This window comes from Lepidochelys kempii, chromosome 5 (assembly GCF_965140265.1).
Source record: "Lepidochelys kempii isolate rLepKem1 chromosome 5, rLepKem1.hap2, whole genome shotgun sequence".
In the NCBI taxonomy this organism is placed as follows: domain Eukaryota; kingdom Metazoa; phylum Chordata; order Testudines; family Cheloniidae; genus Lepidochelys; species Lepidochelys kempii.
This window is the reverse complement of record NC_133260.1, coordinates 21,233,155-21,253,418: the sequence shown is the minus strand read 5'-3', so window position 1 is coordinate 21,253,418 and position 20,264 is coordinate 21,233,155. Positions and strand designations below refer to the sequence as shown.

The 20,264-nt window shown below is 41.3% G+C and overlaps 1 protein-coding gene across 1 annotated transcript in view; it reads left to right on the top strand.

Annotated features, from left to right (window-relative positions):
* ATP8B1 (ATPase phospholipid transporting 8B1) overlaps positions 1–20,264 on the top strand; it is a 145,045-nt gene that overhangs the window by 43,897 nt on the left and 80,884 nt on the right. The window contains exon 2 of the mRNA XM_073343620.1: positions 16,775–16,973. Within this exon, the coding sequence (XP_073199721.1) occupies positions 16,796–16,973 (178 nt within the window). The 5' untranslated portion in view covers positions 16,775–16,795. The remainder of the gene's footprint in view (positions 1–16,774; positions 16,974–20,264) is intronic.

Below are 20,264 nucleotides of genomic sequence, written 5' to 3'. Positions count from 1 at the left end.
TGCATGGAAAAATAAAGATCAAACATTTTCTGTCTAAATTATTTTAATCTTGGTGTGAAGAAAACCATGAAACAACACTTTATGCCAGCATATTGTGTGTGGCTTTGCCTATTGGAGCAACACTGCCTATTTCTGCAGGCAGCTGTGTTCTTAGTGATTTAAAAGTACAGTTCACAGAAAACAAGCATATTTTATAGAGCTAAATTGTGACACACATTAGGAAATATATGTCCAAATGCAGACACTACTTCCTATCTGAAAAAGGAATTATAGAATTTCCTGTAATTGCATTAATATTTTGGAGGTGGGGAAGAGGAAAGGTGAATAATAACAGTATGTCTTAGAGTCACCTAACAATTAATAAGCTTCAGACAGATTTGACAGAATGGCTGACTTCAAAATATTGTAGGTTACTTAGAATCATAGAATTGTAGGACTGGAAGGGACCTTGAGAAGTCATCTAATCCAGTCCTCTGCACTTGTGGCAGGACTAAATATTATCTAGCCCATCCCTGACAGATGTTTGTCTAACCTGCTCTTAAAAGTCTCCAGAGATGGATTTCAGAGTAGCAGCCGTGTTAGTCTGTATTCGCAAAAAGAAAAGGAGTACTAGTGGCACCTTAGAGACTAACCAATTTATTTGAGCATAAGCTTTCGTGAGCTACAGCTCACTTCATCGGATGCAATGATCTAGAGATGGAGATTCCACAATCTCCCTAGGCAATTTATTCCAGTGCTTAATCACCCTGACAATTTGGACATTAGGAAAAACTTCCTACCTAAACCAGGATATCTGGTTGCAGTCTAAGGCTATGTCTACACTGCACTTTCGTCATTAAAACTTTTGTTGCTCAGGGGTGTGAAAAAAACACCTCCCCTGAACAACAAAAGTTTTGACGAAAAGTGCTGGTGTGGACAGTGCTTTGTCGGCGGGGGATGCTCTCCTGACGATTTAAGCTATTGCCCTTCGTTCGGGTGGCTTTATTTTGTCACTGTGAGAGCTCTCCCTTGGCGACAATGAGCAGCTATGCCGTCCACCTTACAACAACACAGCTGTAGCAGCACAGCTGCGCCGTTGTAAGGTGCGCAGTGTAGACAGCTTTAGAAGACTGCAATTTCAAGACTTTTTTTTTTAAAATGGAGGAATTAAGACAACACTACTTGATGCTAGTAAAAGGATATCTTCTAAAATATAAACCCTTCCTGATTTAAAACCTAATCCCAAACCGAGGAGGAGTTTCTTCTGTTCAAAAGGGACTTTGGCAAGTTTTGCAAACTCTCTAGATTAGACATTTGACAAGAAGAATGACTTTGGATACTAGCTCAGCCAAGAAGTTGTTGGAGTGGACAAATGCTATACTATTTTTCATGCTATTCTGATTTGGATAGGCGAAACCAGAAACCCAATCTGTGTACTCCTTTTCTGTAAAGGATATAACATCTTACTTGCAAAAAGCATAAATTTAACTTTTCCATAAGAACTTCACCAAGTTCTTTTTATAGACTTTTAAGAGGTGCAATGCCTAATGCTAATACCCAGTCTTGATTCAGTACTGCCAAGCTAGCTTGTCTTGAGGAACGGAAACTTTTTATTTATAGATGTGATGTAAGGATTGCCAGGACTTGAACCCAGGCTTGAAGACCTACAAGGCAACCAACATCCTCACACTGCCACCCAGCAGCAGTTGTACCCTGGCTGCTCCCTGTGAGCCACAATCCACAGGAAGTTCTGTTTTGAGTGGTCTGATTGACAGTGATCCCATATTGATTCCTTGGTCCTATATAAGCCCATGGGGCATACCAGGAAGCATCCAGGTAACAGTGTGGATGTCTAGGTAGCTGCCATGACTGATCTGTTTCTGAACTCCATGCATTGACCGCGGCACTGACTTGGATTCCGACTCCCAATCAACCTCTGGGACTGTCTTTGTTCTGTTTGTACAGCACTTAATACCAAGGAGTCCTGGTCCATGACTATGGGTTGTGGGTGCTACTGCAATCCAAATAACATAGGGGGAGTTTATAGAGACCCTACCCACAGACATTCCACTTTCCCCGAGGGTGCTCCACCCCAGGTCCTGCCCCCACCCCAGCCTTCCCTCTTCCCATCCTTGCTCCGCCCCCACCTCTTCCCACCTCTGTTCCACCCCCTCCCTGAGTGCCTCGCCCTCCCTTCTCTCCATCCCCCTGCACAGCCCCTCCTGCATGCCGCTAAAAAGCTGATCTGTGGTAGGCAGGAGGTGCTGGGAGGGAGGGGGAGATGCTGATTGGTGGGGTTGCTGGCAGGCAGGATGGCTGAGGGGTGAGGGGGAGCAGCTGATCAGTGGGGCTGCTGGTGGGTGCTGAGCACACTATTTTTTTTTCTTCTTAGAAAAGGTCTCGTTTGTTTGTTTGTCTGTTTGTTGCAGGACTATGACACTTGGCAGGGGGCATATGTGCAACTGTAACAACTCTTCATTGTGCATCATTAGCAGGGTTTGAACCTTGAGTCTTCAGCACCACGTACTGGTACTGGAGCTCCATTAACTGGCAGCAGAAAGCTATTATCTGGGGAGAAATGCTGCGGGGATGAATGAACCCATAGGTTCATATGTTGGGTTCTGGGAGAGGTTGGAGGAGCCCAGCCTAAACTGGCTCTCACCCCCACTTCTCCATGAGTTGGAATGTGATGGCCTTGGATGGGGGAAAGGGCCACTGGACCACGGTGTGTTCGGAGGATCCCATTTCTTCTTCCCTCCCCTCTCTGGGAGTTGGGGAAGATCCAGTTTGTGGTGCCTCCAGAGAGGGACATGGGCTGTTGGGGCCACATGCCAAAGTCTGGGGTGCTGGAGGTATTCAAGTCTGACTCTCTTCCTTCCTGCTACAGCTGCTCTAGCAGTTCCTGAATATTCCCAAGTAGTGGAGGTGGTGGCATGAACCCTGCTGAGGAAGTTGTTGGTGGTGGTGTTTGGCAGTTTGCCAAGTTTGTCTTGCGAAATGCAAGTTAAGAGAAGGGAAATTGTGATTTTAACAGTTTGTCTTTCTCAGCAAAAAGCTAGTCAGAATTCCATGGGGCAAAGAAAAGCCACTTTTATAGCCTGATGGTTTGTCTTTACCCTTTTTCGTTTTAAAACAAACAAAAAAAACCCCTAAGAAATTATCTATGTTAAATGATATTTAGATTGCAAAGTCAAGCACTTGAAAATTTGGAAATGCCAGATTCATGATCGCCTATGTACTCTGAATTTTGGCTCCTTTTGTGACCATCACGGGCACTGAATGGGGGTAAAAAGATATGTGAACATGTAATTCTACCACAGAGCAGAATTAAGGTTGCCTGGGGGACTGTAAATTTGGCACTTTCTAAGGGAAATAAAATGTTTGTTTTCATGCAGTTTCTTACATAATTTTATTTAAGCTATAAAGAAATACCACTGTTCTCCCCCTCTCAGTCCGGGTTAGAGCAATCCATTTGCTTTGGGCTATCCCAAAACGATAGTGTGTGCTGCTCTGCATTGGAAAGTTAACAACTTATATATTTTCTGTATATACATTCTTTCCATTTTTCTGAACTGGGAACACACACTGAAACACTGCCTGAATTAGAGCTATATGAATTGCAGCTACAGATTTCAGCACAATTTATTCTGTTCTAGCTGTTTTGGTGGAATGGGTAAACAATTACTGGCACAAGTTCTCTGGATTGTATGCAATGTACTCCTTTATATAAATAGTCATAAAATCTGAATGGACTTGATTAGCAGTTAATATGTGGCTAAATAGTATGTTTTTAAAAGCATTTCTTCAAGGGCTTTTCATACGTCTGCCTTGCTGGAAACACCACCTCAAATACAACAACATTGAAAAGCTTAGTAAAGAAAGGTTTCAGAGTAACAGCCATGTTAGTCTGTATTCGCAAAAAGAAAAGGAGTACTTGTGGCACCTTAGAGACTAACCAATTTATTTGAGCATGAGCTTTCGTGAGCTACAGCTCACTTCATCGAAGCTCATGCTCAAATAAATTGGTTAGTCTCTAAGGTGCCACAAGTACTCCTTTTCTTTTTAGTAAAGAAAGACATCTGCTGCTGATGTGATGTTCTTAAACAGCGGAATCATGGCTCCCTCTGTTTTGTTTGGATCCTGTGAGGGGAGCTGATCTATATCATTGTCGTCATCACTTTTGCTGAGGCTCTGTCCTTTCCTTCCAGGCCTGGCACAATGGAACCAGTTCATTTTCAAATTTTGCCCTGTTTCACTTTGTGGATTCAAATAGCAGTTTCCACAGCTCCCTCTAGTGGCAGTACCTTCTTACATACAACACTCACCCCTCCACACACACTTTTAATTCAGGTTTCAGAGTAGCACCCGTGTTAGTCTGTATTCGCAAAAAGAAAAGGAGTACTTGTGGAACCTTGGAGACTAACAAATTTATTTGAGCATAAGGTTTCATGTAGCTCACGAAAGCTTATGCTCAAATAAATTTGTTAGTCTCTAAGGTGCCACAAGTGCTTTTAATTCAGAATTTTACTCCAAAAACAAGGTGCTCTGAGATTCGCTTTCAGAAAATTACCAAAACAACCCACAGCAGATGGTGTGCTTGTCAAAAATTCAGAGACTTACTTCTGTTTGCTTTCTTAGATTAAATGTATATTGTTTGGATAAAAAAAATTAAGGTAGGCAAATAATGTTTAACTAGAATCTCTGTTATGTCCTTAAACTCCAGCTCACCAAGTTCTAGTGAAAAATGCAAGTTTTTAAGAACAGTAAATGTTGTTGTTTTTTTTCCCACCAATGTTGGGAAAACAGCCCTTTGTTTATCAGCATCTTCTATAGAATTTGCATAAAAATACTGCTCAAGTCTCTGAATATATATTGCAAAAAAAAAATTTCATTAAACTGGAAACCATCCATATTGATCAAATGGCTGCCTATGGCTTTAAACTCTCTTTTTATATCCCTTCCTTGTTGCCAGTCTTCTCTAGTGTGTTCATGGTATATACTCAGGGAAGTTGTAGAAAAACATATAACAATCTTGCTGGAAGGCTGCAACATAACACTACATTTATTGTTAGATCCAGAATGATAACACACAGCAACCAAAAACAGACACACAAAACAGACTGCTCCTTGAGGCAGATTGGTACAACCCAACCTTGTACAGTCCAGACTGACTGATTGCATGCTTCCCAACAGAGCCTCCTAGCCTGCAAGCAGGACCAGGAACCCCCACTCCATCTACACACACTCTCTTAAAGGGAGAGCTTGCAATTCCAACACAGTGCTCTGTGCACCACATTTATGTTTAGAGTTGAGTGATCATATTTGCCTAATTACCTTAAGGCCCTATCTGTTCTTGCCCTGGAACCATGTTTAAGTGGAGTTCAGCCTTAAGGCTTGTCTACACTGGCACTTTACAGCACTGCAACTTTCTCGCTCAGAGGTGTGAAAAAACACCCCCCAAGTGCTGCAAGTTTCAGCATTGTAAAGTGCCAGTGTAGAAGTGCACCAGCGCTGGTAGCCGCACTCCCAGTGCTGGTAGCTATTCCCCTCATGGGGGTGGGTTTTTTTTTATAGTGCTGGGGTGCCGCACCTACACAACCATGTTAAAGCACTGCCACGGCAGTGCTTTAACGTTGCTAGTGAAATCATGCCCACAGATACCGCAAGATGGGGGTATAATACTGTTAGCTAGCCTTTGTGGGAAAGGCGGCTTCTTCATTTTAGAAGGGTTTACCTCTAGGTTCAGGAAAACCAGTACAGCCATAAACAGAGGGCCAGGCTACACAAGTTGTGCTGTAATTCTGGTGTTTGATAGGCTGAGTTCAAACTGTGCTTAAACCTATGGACACTGAACTTTACTTTAAGAAATATATTTTCTGGCTTGGTGACATAAGGGAATTTTTAAGAAGCATTAACTTTATTTTTAAAGAGTCCGTTTTTATGCTTATTCTAATTCTGATGTGTTATGTCCTACCTGAGGCACAATGCCTGACAAGGTACTCCATACATGGGCCAATAGCCAAGAATGTAATCCCTTCATGTGACACATCTTCCCAGGTGTCTCCCAAAAAAATCTTACAACTATACTTACTGACCTATAGTAGTTCTGTCATTTCTATTAGGTAGCTTAGTTTAATTTCTTTCCCCTTGGAGACCATGCTCACTTAAAAACACATGATTTATCTGAAAAATATACCTACCCACTTTTTTTTGTATTGTGGTAGCTCCTAGAGACATCAATCAGTGCCTTGTTATGTTTGTACATTACTTAGCACAAAAAGATGGTTCCTGCCCATTTACAATCTGAGACTAGAGATAACAGGTACATGTAAGAAGACAGATAGAGTCAGTACTAAGTACCAATGAAACAATTAATACTCAAGATTTCTTAACTTTAAATGACAGGAGCACAAATAGTTTTCAATCTTTTTCAGTTTACTTTATGTATAGTAAGTTCATTGTTGCTTCCTGTGTTGTCAGTTTGTCTGATTCCACTTTTTGGACTCTGGATCTTCCGCACCATGACATAGGAGGCATGTGGTGTATCTGCAATTATATGGGGTTCTAAAACTATAGAATGTGGCAGAGGGATTTGGAAGCGGGTGTAGCACAGAGATGGCTATTTTTAGTTTCCCTTAGACTGGCTAGAATACAATTTGACAGATAAAGGGATGTGGTCTCTGAGAAAAGGTACCTGGGCTTACCTCTTTCTATTAGACAGGACACTTACATCTCATTGTTTTGTGAAAAATTAGGCCATGCTTCTAATTTCATCCCCTGTAATTCAGTTTATTACAACATATGGCAGTAATGAATATGTGGTGGTTCTGTTTGTAGAAAGGGATGATTATTCAATATAAAATCATTCTCTTGAGGTTCACAATAGCTAAACTGGTCATGTGCCAGGCATAAAAGAATTACCATCTGTTCAAATGGGTCCTTGATGACTTGACGGGCTGCAGCATGGTAAAATTTTTAGCTTTGTGTGATTGTCTGAGAGTATAGTGTAGCAGGGCTGTTTTTGTATTTAAACGAATGCCCGTTAAGTATTAACAGACTTTTGAAGTAAGAGTGGAAATCTTCTTCAGTGCTGACAGCCCTGTTTGGGCAGTTTTTTTGAAGGCTTTCCCTTCTTGCATATACATGACTATGGCTTGACTTTTGCGGCACTTATAATTTGGCTCGGATTCGTGAGGGTGATGAATGGAAGACAGAGTTCCAGTTTGAGCATGGCCATTTTGAGTATGGTCTTTCAAACACCCCAAACACTTTTCAGCATTTCGTTAATAATATTTTTAGGGACATTTTAGATCGAATACCTCAACAACGTTCTTATTTTCAGAAAACCAGCTCTTCCATGACGAACACTTTCGCCTAGTACTGGAACTTCCCTGTGAGCATTGGCTATATTGCAAATCTAGAAAAATTTGAATGGAATCCATGGAATTTCTAGGTTATAGAGACTTGCCCCGATGGCATCAGTGTGGATCCTAGAAAAAAGTATCTGTGATCACAAATTGGGTAACCCTAAGAAATGTGCATCAAGTACAAAGTTTCCTTGGATTTCCAAATTTTTTTACCAAGATTTTCTTAAGGATTTTGCTGGACTGGTGTCCCAAAGACTAGACTGCTCTTGAAGAATGCTCCATTTGCCTGGACATGGGAAGTTTGGTCAATCTTTGATCACTTAAAGGAGGCATTTACGTCAGCGTCTAGATTTGGTGAAATCTTTATAGTTGAGGTGGAAGTATCCAATATGCCAGTTGGAGCTGTATTATCACAATGACGTGGACCCTGGAACTTATTCCATCCATGTGCATTCTACTCCTTTAAGCTCAAAGAAAGAGTTACAAGATCTGTGATAAAGTACTAATCTCTATTAAAGCTGCCTTTGAAGAATGGCACCACCATCTTTTGGGTGCCCAACTTCCACTCCAGATATCTACAGATCATAAAAATTTGGGATATCTGCATGCTGAAAAGACCCTGAACCAGTGTCAAATCTGATGGTCTTTATTCTTCTGCAGATTTAACTCTGTTTTCATGTACTGTTGGGGCACCCAGAATGGCAAGCCAGATGCATTCTCTTTTAAGAGGGAATAGCTAGGAGAAAAAGCTCGAGCTCAAAAATATTCTACAATCCTCAAATCTTGTAATTTTGCCAATGCCCTAGTACATGGGATTTGTTGCCCCACCTCCAGTCCTCCTCATTCTATGACCAATTTGTGGTGGAAGGCATGTTGACTCAGAATGTTGCCAGTGACCAACCTCCTAAGCTGTCTTCCTGATTAAATATGGGTTCCTTTATTTTAAAGGCTGCATCTGTTTTCCACAGGGACACCCAAGCTTGGAGTACATAAACTTTATGGTGATTCTCTTCTGGTGGTCACTCTAAACCATGGATACTAGTTTCTCTAAATATCTGGGGGTCAAAGATGCAGACATTCATCTTCTATATTAACTCCTCCAATGTTTTCTCTTGAACAGAGGCCCGCTGCGTGAAACATATTTGGGAATCATACCTTTATGAACCCCATCCCAATCCTGGTCATTCATCTCCATGAATTTTTATCATTGATCTATCCAAACTGGATCAATCCAAATTGGGACTAAAATGGTCCACTTTTATCTTGAATCCCAGGATCTCCATTTTTTTTTTTTTTAAACTCATGTTTAAACTCCCTGGGCTAGCATCATCATCAACTGGTGCACACAATTCATTTCCCATTTGTGGCTAGGACTTCTTAAATTGCTGAATGTTAAGCTACATCCTGCCTCTACCTACCATCCTCATACTGATGGGCAGACATAAGAAGATAACATAACACCCATACTGGTTCAGACCAATAGTCCAATCTAGTCCAGTATCTTGTCTGACCGTGGCAAGTGCCAGATGCTTCAGAGGCAATGAACAGAACAGGGTAATGTCGAGGAATCCATCCCCTGCTGTTCAGTCCCAACTTCTGGCAGTTGGAGGTTTAGGGACACTTGAAGCATTGGGTTGCATCCCTGACCATCTTGGCCAATAGCCATTGATGGACCTATCCTCCATGAACTTACCTCATTCTTTTGAACCCAGTTACATTTCTGGCCTTCATGACCTCCCATGGCCATGAGCGCCATGGGTTTCCTGAGCATTGTGAAGAAGTACTTCCTTTTGTTTGTTTTAAACCTATTGACTATTTAGTTTCATTGTGCTTCTTGTGCTATGTGATCATATGTGTAATGTGTATTATGTGACCAAATGGATTAATCAAACCCTTGAATAATACTTTCATTGTTTCATCAGTTATCACCTGGCTGACTGGGTCTATGGATTGCATCTGCAGTTCTATCCATCCTTACAAAAGGTGTCTCATGCCCCACAGCCATCCACCTAATCCAGCATTTTCTACCACATCCAAGAGGAACTGAGAAAACATCTCAATACTGCCAAAAATAGCGACAAGTATTATGTGGACCGACACCATTGGGAAGTCCCTTGTCTCATTGACTGGGTATGGTTATCATAGAATCTGACCTCCACTTCACCCTCACGTAAAGTAGATCATCATTACTTGGGTTCATGTAAAATTATCCAGCAAATCAACCCCATCTTGGTCAAACAGCTTCCTGTTCACCTCCATTGGATCTCGTCTTCCATGTTTTGCTGTTTAAAGCCAGGTACTCACAATCCCTTTCCTGGATGAGTCAAGCCTCAGCCAGTCATCATCCACGGGCATGAAGAATTTCTTTACAATGGATCCTGGATTCTCAGCTAGTCAAGAGCAAACTGTGAGGTACCTTGTGACTTGGGAAATTTATAGGCCAGCTGACCAGTCGTGGGACTCCCACCAGTCACATCCACACATCTGATAAGATTAGGGAATTTCACCAAGCCTACCCTGCCAAGTCCAGACCTGAGAAACCTGGAAGGCATCCTTGAAGGGAGGGTAAATATAAGGAGCTCATGCAGCCTGTGCAGGGCTTGTAATTGATTTAGTATAGCATATCCCCCACTGGTCATTGTGCACCAGAGGCTGCTTACGCTGGCTGTACAAGAACTCAGTGAGTGCCCTTCATCGTCTGCTCAACACAACAGTTGTCTGGCTCCTCACCCACTAGGTTCTGCGTTGTGTTCTCAGAATACACACCTGATGTTGCTTCAGCTGAACCTGAATCTGTTGTGAGTGTTACCTTGTTCCATGGCAATAGGTAACTATATTGGTGAACTTATTACATTTAGTAAAGAAAATAAATGTTTTGTGTTCTCAATGGTAGTTTAGTAACATTAAGGCTGCTCCCACTTTTTGTTCTTTTATTTTAAGACAAAAGTAGCTCATTGATTTGGTTCAAAGAAGCCCATTTAGGTTTTGAATTATAGGCCAGCTATGGTATATTGGCACAGAGAGATTCTATTAGCTTATTAGTCAGAGTTAAGCTAGCTTTTGAAAATTGATATAAAGCAAACATCTAATGTTTCAGCATTCAAGTGCAGTATGATGGGAGTAGGGTTACATTTTACAAATGTAGGCCCTGGAATAGAGAAAAAATAAAGTAAAGGTGATATGTCATCCATTTGGCCTTCAGATTGCCATGTTTTCTGACTGTCCACAAAGGGATGTGTGGCCAAAGCCCTTGATCTTTTTTGCTAAAATTCCTGGAGGAAAAGAAGCATAAAATGAATTATATACAATAGTGATCCTCAAATCTTCTGTTTAGCAAATTGGGGAAAGTTCCGTGATGACACTTTAAAATGGCTCACTCCACAACACAGGAAAACCTTCTATTCAGTTTTTGGTAGGGAGATCTATAGTTTTAAATAATCACAAATCTGAGGCAGTAATTAGTTCTCTCTCTAACTGAAGTTGTACTGAAAGAAATGATAGGTTTCAGAGTGGTAGCCATGTTAGTCTGTATCGGCCAACAGAACGAGGAGTACTGTGGCACCTTAGAGACTAACACGCCACACGATCCATTGTCTACAGCCAAGCTCTAAGATACAATCACAGTTTCTCCAACCCCTCCGACAGAGACAAACACCTACAAAATCTCTATCAAGCATTCTTACAACTACAATACCCACCTGCTGAAGTGAAGAAACAGATTGACAGAGCCAGAAGAGTACCGAGAAGTTACCTACTACAGGACAGGGCCAACAAAGAAAGTAACAGAACGCCACTAGCTGTCACCTTCAGCCCTCTTCAGTACAACATCAAGGATCTACAGCCTATCCTGAAGGACGATCCCTCACTCTCACAGATCTTGGGAGACAGGCCAGTCCTTGCTTACAGACAGCACCCCAACCTGAAGCAAAAACACTAACCCAGGAACCTATCCTTGCAACAAAACCCGTTGCCAACTCTGTCCACATATCTATTCAGGGGACACCATCATAGGGCCTAATCACATCAGCCACACTATCAGAGGCTCATTCACCTGCACATATGCCATCATGTGCCAGCAATGCCCCCCTGCCATGTACGTTGGCCAAACTGGACAGTTTCTACACAAAAGAATAAATGGAAACAAATCAGACGTCAAGAATTATAACATTCGAAAACCAGTTGGAGAACACTTGAATCTCCCTGGTCTCTCGATTACAGACCTAAAAGTCGCAATATTACAACAACAAAACTTCAAAACCAGACTCCGAGAGACTGCTGAATTGGAATTAATTTGCAAACTGGACACCATTAAATTAGGCTTGAATAAAGACTGGGAGTAAATGGGTCATTACACAAAGTAAAACTATTTCCCCATGCTTACTCCCCCAACCCTGCTATTATTCTCACCTTCTTGTCAACTGTTAGAAATGGGCCATCCTGATTATCACTACAAAAGGTTTTTTTTCCTCCTGCTGATAATAGCTCACCCTAATTGATGACTCTCGTTATAGTGTGTGTGTGTGTGTAGCAACACTTTTTTTCATATTCTCTGTCAGTGTGTCTATCTTATCTCTCTTCCTACTGTATTTTCCACTGCATGCATCCGATGAAGTGGGTTTTAGCCCACGAAAGCTTATGCTCAAATAAATGTGTTAGTCTCTAATGTGCCACAAGTACGCCTCGTTCTTTTTGTTGAAAGAAATGACTATCAGTTGCCCATTCTCCCTGACCTGGAGGGTAGAAGTAGTAATCTGACGTTACCTGTCTGTTTTCTCTGGCATCCTCCATCTACCAAGAGACCGCATATGTTTAAAGAGAGTTCTAAATTTGGTTTAAACACTGTTTATATTTACATGTCTTCCTTAGCAAATGTATACACGTAAGTTACACATACATGGCCCTGATCCTGAAACCATAAGTATGCGGGTGGGATGTTACATTTAGAGTCCTATTGAAGATAGTGAGGATTGGTGAAGGCGCAACAGTCTGCTTGTATGATACCAGTTGCAGGATTAGGGCCCATATTTAAAGCAATGTTCTGTAATTAGGCTAGCATTGATAAGTCCAAAGTGTGCAAAATACTGAATAAAGAGTTGCTATTATAGATGGAAATAGATTCACAGACGATGAGCCCTGGAAAATCCATGCCCCGAGCAATGCAGTTATACCAACCAAACTCCCGGGGTAGACGGTGCTATGTTGACAGGAGGGCTTTGGCCATCGACATAGCTGTGGCCTTTCAGGGAGGTGGATTAACTATGCTGACAGGAGAAGCTCACTGCAGCACTGTAAGCAAGGCAAGCCCTAAGGCCAGAAGGGATCATCGTGATCATCTACTCTGACTTCCTGTAAACACAGGCTGTAGGATGGGGGCGGGCAAACTTTTTGGCCTGAAGGCCTCATCGGGTTTCTGAAATTGTATGAAGGGCCGGTTAGCGGAGGCTATGCCTCCCCAACCAGCCAGGCATGGGCCAGCTACCACCCTCTGTTCCCAGACAGCCCCCCGGGGACTCCTGCCCCATCCACCCACCCCCGCCGCTCCTGTCCCCTGACAGCCCCTGGAACCCCCACCCCTAACTAACCCCTGCCCCATCCAACCACCCCTTCTCCCTGACCGCTCCTGGACCCCTCGCCCCCAACTGCCCCCCCCACCCCATTCAACCCCCCCCTTCCTGACTGCCCCCCGGGACCCCTGCCCCCATTCAACCACCCTGTTCCCAGCCCTCTGACTGCCCTGACCCCTATCCATGCCCCTGACCACACCCCTGAACTCCCCTGCCCTCTATCCAACCCCCACCCCTGCTCCCCGCCCCCTTACCACTGCCTGGAACACCGGTGGCTGGCGGCGTGGCTGCACCAGGACAGGCAGCCGCGCAGCACAGAGCACCGGGTCAGGCTGGGCTCTGCAGCCCCGCCGCCAAGAGCATTGTGTTGCGTGGCTGCAGGGGAGCGGCCGGGGGCAAGCCTCCTGGGCCAGGAGCTCAGGGGCCGGCCAGAACGGTCCTGCGGGCCGGATGTGGTCCGTGGGCCATAGTTTGCCCACCTCTGCTGTAGGACTTCCTTGAATTAATTCCTGTTTGAACTAGAACATATCTGTTAGAAAATCTTGATTTAAAATTGACCTGTGAAGGAGGATTTTCCACAAACCTTGACAAATTGTTCTAATGGTTAATTACGCTCACTTTAAAAAAAAAAAAAAAAAAAAAAAAAGTACTTTATTTCTGGTCTGAATTTGTCTAGCTTCATCTTTTCCAGGATTACATCTTGTTATACCTTTGCTATATTGAAGAGCCTTATATTATTGAATATTTATTCCTCATGTAGGAAAATTCATATAAACTATAATCAAGTCACATCTTAATCTTTTTTTTGTTAAAATGAATATGTTGACCTTAATCTTTCATCATGAGGCATGTTTAACTATCTTTCAAGCATTCTAGAGACTTTTCTCTCTACCTTATGCATTATCAACATTTCTTGAATTCAGACATCAGAACTGGCCATAGTATTCCAATGCCAGTCACCAATGCCAAACACAGAGGTGATGTAACTTCCTTACTCCAACTTATTTCCTTCTTTATATATCTAAAGATTGCATTTGCCCTTTTGGCCACAGTGTTGCTCTTGGAGCTCATGTACAGCTAATTCTCCATCATGATACCCAAGTTCTTGGAGACTCACTGCTTCAGGATAATTCCCCCTCCTGTAAGTGTGGCCTTCATTCTTTGTTCCTACATGTGTGACTTAACATTTCGGCTGTATTGAAATACATATTGGTTGCACCCAGCTCACCAAGTGATACAGATTGTTGTGTATCTGTGATGTGTCCTCTTTATTATTTACTACTTACCTAATCTGTGTCATTGATTTTGGGGGGTTTTCTGGGTCATTGATAAAAATAATGTAGCATAGGGCCAAAACCCAATCCCTGTAGGACCCACTAGAAACATACCTGCTCAAAGATGGTTGCTGCTTACAATTACATTATGGGACCAATCAGTTCGCTGGCTTTTAACCCATTTAATATGTGCCATGTTAATTTTGTATCATTCTAGTTTTTTAATCAAAATGTCATATGGTATCAAATCAAATGTCTTACAAACCACTAAGTATACTACATGAACACAGTTATATTTAGCAGCCAATTAACCCCCTTTTAATCTTTAAGTCCTATATCAGTTGTTCCATTATTTTGCTAAGATGTGACTTGCTTGCTGACAGGCCTATAAGTATTCTGTTCCTCCCATTTACCTTTTAAAAATATTGGTATAACAGTAGCTTTCTTCTGGAACTTCCCCAGAGTTCCAAGACTTTTTGAAAATCAACATGAACAGTCGAGAGCTCCTTGGCCAGCTTGTGTGTGTGTGTGTTAACTCTTGGGTACAGATTATGCTGATCTTGATTTTTAAAATTTCTAACTTTAGGAGGTGCTGTTTAACATCCTCTTGAGTTGTTTTTGGAATAGAAAGTGTTTCATCATGACATAAGACTGCATCATCTGGCTTTTTCCTAAATACAAAAGAAAAATATGTATTGAACACCTTTTCCTCTTTCTGCATTTTTATTGACTGTTACCATTTCCATTCCATAGGCCAATATCATTATTAAGATTCTTTTTATTCCTAATATACTTAACTCTGCTGGCTGTAGATTTTGCCAAGCATCCTTTTGCTTCCCTTATCAATTTTCTGCAATTCCTAGTTTCTGATTTATATTCATTTCTGTCAACTTCCCCTTTCTTCTGTTTATGTGGTGGGGTTTTTTGCTGTTTGTTTTTAAATTGCTGCTTTTATTTCCTCTCTAAGCCACATTGTTTTTTTAACCAGTGTGACCTTCCTTCTCAGGTGAGGCTTTCTGGGCATCCAGTAAAATATTGTACAGTTCCCAATTATCATTCATGTTTTTCTGTTCATATTCTTTCTCCCAAATGTCATGGCTCATAATTGTGAAATGCTTCATGGGTAGGTTTCCAAACTTGTCTACAGTGTGATTTGTAATCTGTTAGCTGGGCAAATCTGGATAGGCAAACAGACTATTAAACATGTTTGTTTAAAATGGTTCCATTAGTCCTGTTTAGTTGCCAATGGGCACACAGAGTCTTTAACTTCTTAACCATGACTTGGAAGAATAGTATTAAATTTATATTCCATGTTTTGAAGATGAAGTTTAACTCCAGATTGTATAATTCAATGAAGGCACTTCTGTACCATTTAAGTATATTTTTAAAACTTGTACTTTTTAAAAATGACCTAATGTTTTGAAACATGCATCTTGGGGAGCTTACTCCAAAAATAGAAAATGATCCTTCACAAGATGCCGAAAATACTCCAAAATTAACAATTTTCAGCTCTTTAAAAATACTTTGGTAGAAGAGACTGATGATTCCTCTTAGAAGTCTTGCTCATATCCAGGATTGTGAAAAGTCAGAGAAGGCCAGATCTTTGAACATTTTAAAAGGAATTGTTTCTCAAAAGCCATAATCTGCAAAAACTTTTCTTCTGAAAATAGAGACCACAAATCTGTGTTTATATTTTGACTCTTGGGAGTTGGAATTTAAAATTTTAAAGGGTCTTTCAGGAAGAGGTGAAGGCTAGCTATGCTTTTATCTTATGAGAGTATGTAGGTACAATAACGTGTTCAATGCTGAGGATTTTTTTAAACAGACTTGTGTATAGTATAAGCCTTCAATGTAAATAATTTATATTTGTAATCAACTCTAAGTACATTACTTTTATTACTTCATCAGAATACTACATTTTACAGTGCAATAATATGAATGTCTTTACTATGTTTTTTTTTATTGCAATAGTCATGATGTCCAAATATCCTGTAGAAGTAGTTAAACACTTCACATTTGGTTTTTTACATGAAAAATAAAGGTTCATTTAATCTTATTGAAAGAAATTACTTGTGTGTGAGCTTCTCCCACTGCCCTCCTAATGGATGCAACTGGAACTGATTCAGTCCCTATACCAGTCACTGCTAATGAAGATTCTCTTCTAGCTCAAGTGGTAAGAGCCTGTGCTTCTGAACCAGAAGGATCTGAATTCTATCTGTAGTATCTCTCCTTTTTGAGAGGACATGGGCTCCAGTATAGTAACAGCTGTAAAGACCTATGTGGTCCTGAAGTTAGTAATACTATTGTAATACTTGCTAGAATTTATGGGTATATCAAGGAATTAGTATGTCAGTTACAATAATCATTACATTAGTCTGCTTAAAATTTCAGAAAGATAATCTAGAGGTGCTAAAGGTCTTGGATTAGAAATCCTGTTCCATGGCTCCAAACTATCTTTGAAATTGGAGGCTGAACTCAGTTGAAAGAGTTCTTAGCAGAGCTGCTTTCAATCCTGATTTTAAGAAGAGACAGATTAGAAGGCTTTCGATGCTTTTGTTATATTAACTGTCAATTGGTTGCCTTTATCAAGTGTTTGCAGACTGCTGGCAGAATGTATTCAGACAGGGATTCAGAGACAACCTTTGATGAGGACTCTCAGCCGAATGATGAGGTAATGCCCTACAGTGATGATGAAACAGAAGATGAATTGGAGAGTCCATCTGCAGTTGAATTAGAGCAAAACCGAATCAACAGAGAGGCTGAGGAGAGCAGAGAACCAGTTAAGAAAGGTAATAGTATGAGAAATTGTATCGAACTAACTATTGAATATAAAGGTTCACAGGATTGTTCAGTGTACCAGATATGCATAGATTGCTAAATTTGTTCAGTTTATTTTCAAATTTAAGAATATACTCAATACTTTCTCCCTGGGTAGATCTACATAGATTAATAGAAAATGCAGTTAACCAGTGGAAACTAGAAAGTTAATCCACATTCATCTACAAAATCAGATCCCACTACAGCTATTTGGGCCCAGTAAAGTGGCTTCACACTGTGATCTGAGGTCATCAAATATGAGCTTGATCAGATCCAGTCTATTTATTCAGAAAAGTTCACAAACTGATGGACTGTTACTCCTGAACCTTTCACATGATTTCAGATTTATTGCTAGCCTTCCACTAGTTTTTTTTTTAGCAATTTTATTTAATTTTGTTTCTGGGTTAGCGGCAGATAGGTCAATTCCACAAACTGTTGTGGGTGATGCTGACATCAGGTGCTCTAAGGAGAGGGATTGTTCTTTGGATAGTACCTGACACATTTTGGGTGCCCTCACGGTTTGAAATAATAAATGTAATACACAGGTACCTGGAAGATTGACACAAAAATTGTCAAGATGAATGGCTAGAGTCTGTTTGTCTTTTACTGTTGGCTTTGACATCTGCCTCTAGAGAATAAACAGAAGCATTTAATACACGGATTAATTTTTTCACTAAGTAGGTTGCTTCTGAAACATTTCTACTCATTAAAGATTTAATTTACATGTAATGGAAGCAAAGAAAGCATGTAGATCTGGTGTTAATATCTACTAGTGCAAATGAGAGATGCACATGCTTTAAGTTTCAAGAGCTAAACAGTTTTCTAAATGACTTTTAACAAGTTGTCACTGCCAGCTGGAGACTTAAACTAAAAATAGCAGTTCAAAAATATTTTTCATCTTGAAGTAGTCTTCTTGATGGATTTTATGCTTCTCTTCATGGCCTCTAGAGACTAAATCATGAATCAGCACTGTTGTCCCACTTTTGCTACTAGAATGTGTTCTAGCAGCAGTTTCTGATTCTGACATCTGAGTGTCAGGATATGGAAGGTATTTCTAGCAGCACTGGAAATTAGACATTGCTGGCTATCTTTAGTTTGTCATTCAGCAACGACATGGTCAGCAATGTTGGCATCTAATTCAAGCATTTAATAATTTAAACTTCAAAGCTAACGTAATTTCATGATCATAGAATCATAGAATATCAAGGCTGGAAGGGACCTCAGGAGGTCATCTAGTCCAACCCCCTACTCAAAGCAGGACCAATCCCCAACTAAATCATCCCAGCCAGGGCTTTGTCAAGCCTGATCTTAAAAACTTCTAAGGAAGGAGATTCCACCACCTCCCTAGGGTAACCCATTCCAGTGCTTCAGCATGCTCCTAGTGAAAAAGTTTTTCCTAATGTCCAACCTAAACCTCCCCCGCTGCAACTTGAGACCATTACTCCTTGTTCTGTCATCTGGTACCACTGAGAACAGTCTAGATCCATCCCCTTTGAAACCCCCTTTCAGGTTGTTGAAAGCAGCTATCAAATCCCTCCTCATTCTTCTCTTCTAAATAATCCCAGTTCCCTCAGCCTCTCCTCATAAATCATGTGCTCCAGTCCCCTAATCATTTTTGTTGCCCTCCGCTGGACTCTCCAATTTTTCTACATCCTTCTTGTAGTGTGGGGCCCCAAACTGGACACAGTACTCCAGATGAGGCCTCACCAATGCCAAATAGAGGGGAATAATCATGTCCCTCAATCTGCTGGCAATGCTCCTACTAATACAGCCCAAAATGCCGTCAGCCTTCTTGGTAACAAGGGCACACTGTTGACTCATATCCAGCTTCTCGTCCACTGTAACCCCTACGTCCTTTTCTGCAGAACTGCTGCCTAGCCACTCAGTCCCTAGTCTGTAACTGTGAGTGGGATTCTTCTGTCCTAAGTGCAGGACTCTGCACTTGTCCTTGTTGAACCTCATCAGATTTCTTTTGGCCCAATCCTCCAATTTGTCTAGGTCCCTCTGTATCCTATCCCTACCCTCCAGCATATCTACCACTCCTCCAAGTTTAGTGTCATCTGCAAACTTGCTGAGGGTGCAATCCACGCCATCCTCCAGATTGTTAATGAAGATATTGAACAAAACCGGCCCCAGGACCGACCCTTGGGGCACTCCGCTTGATACCATCTGCCTACTACACATGGAGTCAATGAACACTACCCACTGAGCCCAATGATCTAGCCAGCTTTCTATCCACCTTATAGTTCATTCATCCAGCCCATACTTCTTCAACTTGCTGGCAAGAATACTGTGGGAGACTGTATCAAAAGCTTTGCTAAAGTTAAGGAATAACATGTCCACTGCTTTCCCCTCATCTACAGAGCCAGTTATCTCATCATAGAAGGCAATTAGGTTAGTCAGGCATTACTTGCCCTTGGTGAATCCATGCTGACTGTTCCTGATCACTTTCCTCTCCTCCCCTCTAAGTGCTTCAGAATTGATTCCTTGAGGACCTGCTCCATGATCAATGGGGGAAGTTCATACTTCTTCCTTTTGGCTGCAGATGTTTCAGTCTGGTTGCAGATTCAACAAGGCGAAAGTGCATTTGTTTACATGAGAGCGATATTTACGGCCATGTTGGCTAGACTTTCTATGCTCATCTTCGTTTCCTTTGCTCTGGTTAATAAAGTCAACTCTCTCTGCTTAATTTGCAGAATCTGTGGAATGTACCAAACTAGGTTAGTCTAGAGGTTATCTGTTGTCAGGTAGTGCTACAGAAATCTCATCCTTGTTGCTTTTTCTCAATAGAGAGGATTTTCATTTAGTTTTCTTAGAAGTTGAATCCTTAATTAACAGCTTTTCTTTTCCTCAATGAAGAGTGTAAAATAAGAACCCTTCCAAGTAGTCTGAATAATAAGTCTTTCCCCTCAACCAGGTTTCACTCACTTATTACTTAATTCAGAATTCTCCTCATTGTCCAGTCACCCATAGTCCTCCTTCATTAGCATCAGTCAAGGTTACCACTAGAGTCAACACTTGTCAGTGGACCTTCTTATGACAAGTGTGTTCATAAACACATATTGCTGTTCAGGACAGCACTTTAATCATGTGAGGGGACAAGCCTGTCGTAATCAGGTCTGCTTGCACTTTTTTTTTTTTTTTTTGCAACTGGTTTGGCTGATCAGTAATACAATCTATTTTAGAACCTCAGTTTTCTTACAGTAGGGTTTATTGTGATCATGTAGTCCGACCTCCTGTGTAATACAGGCCACGAAACTGCC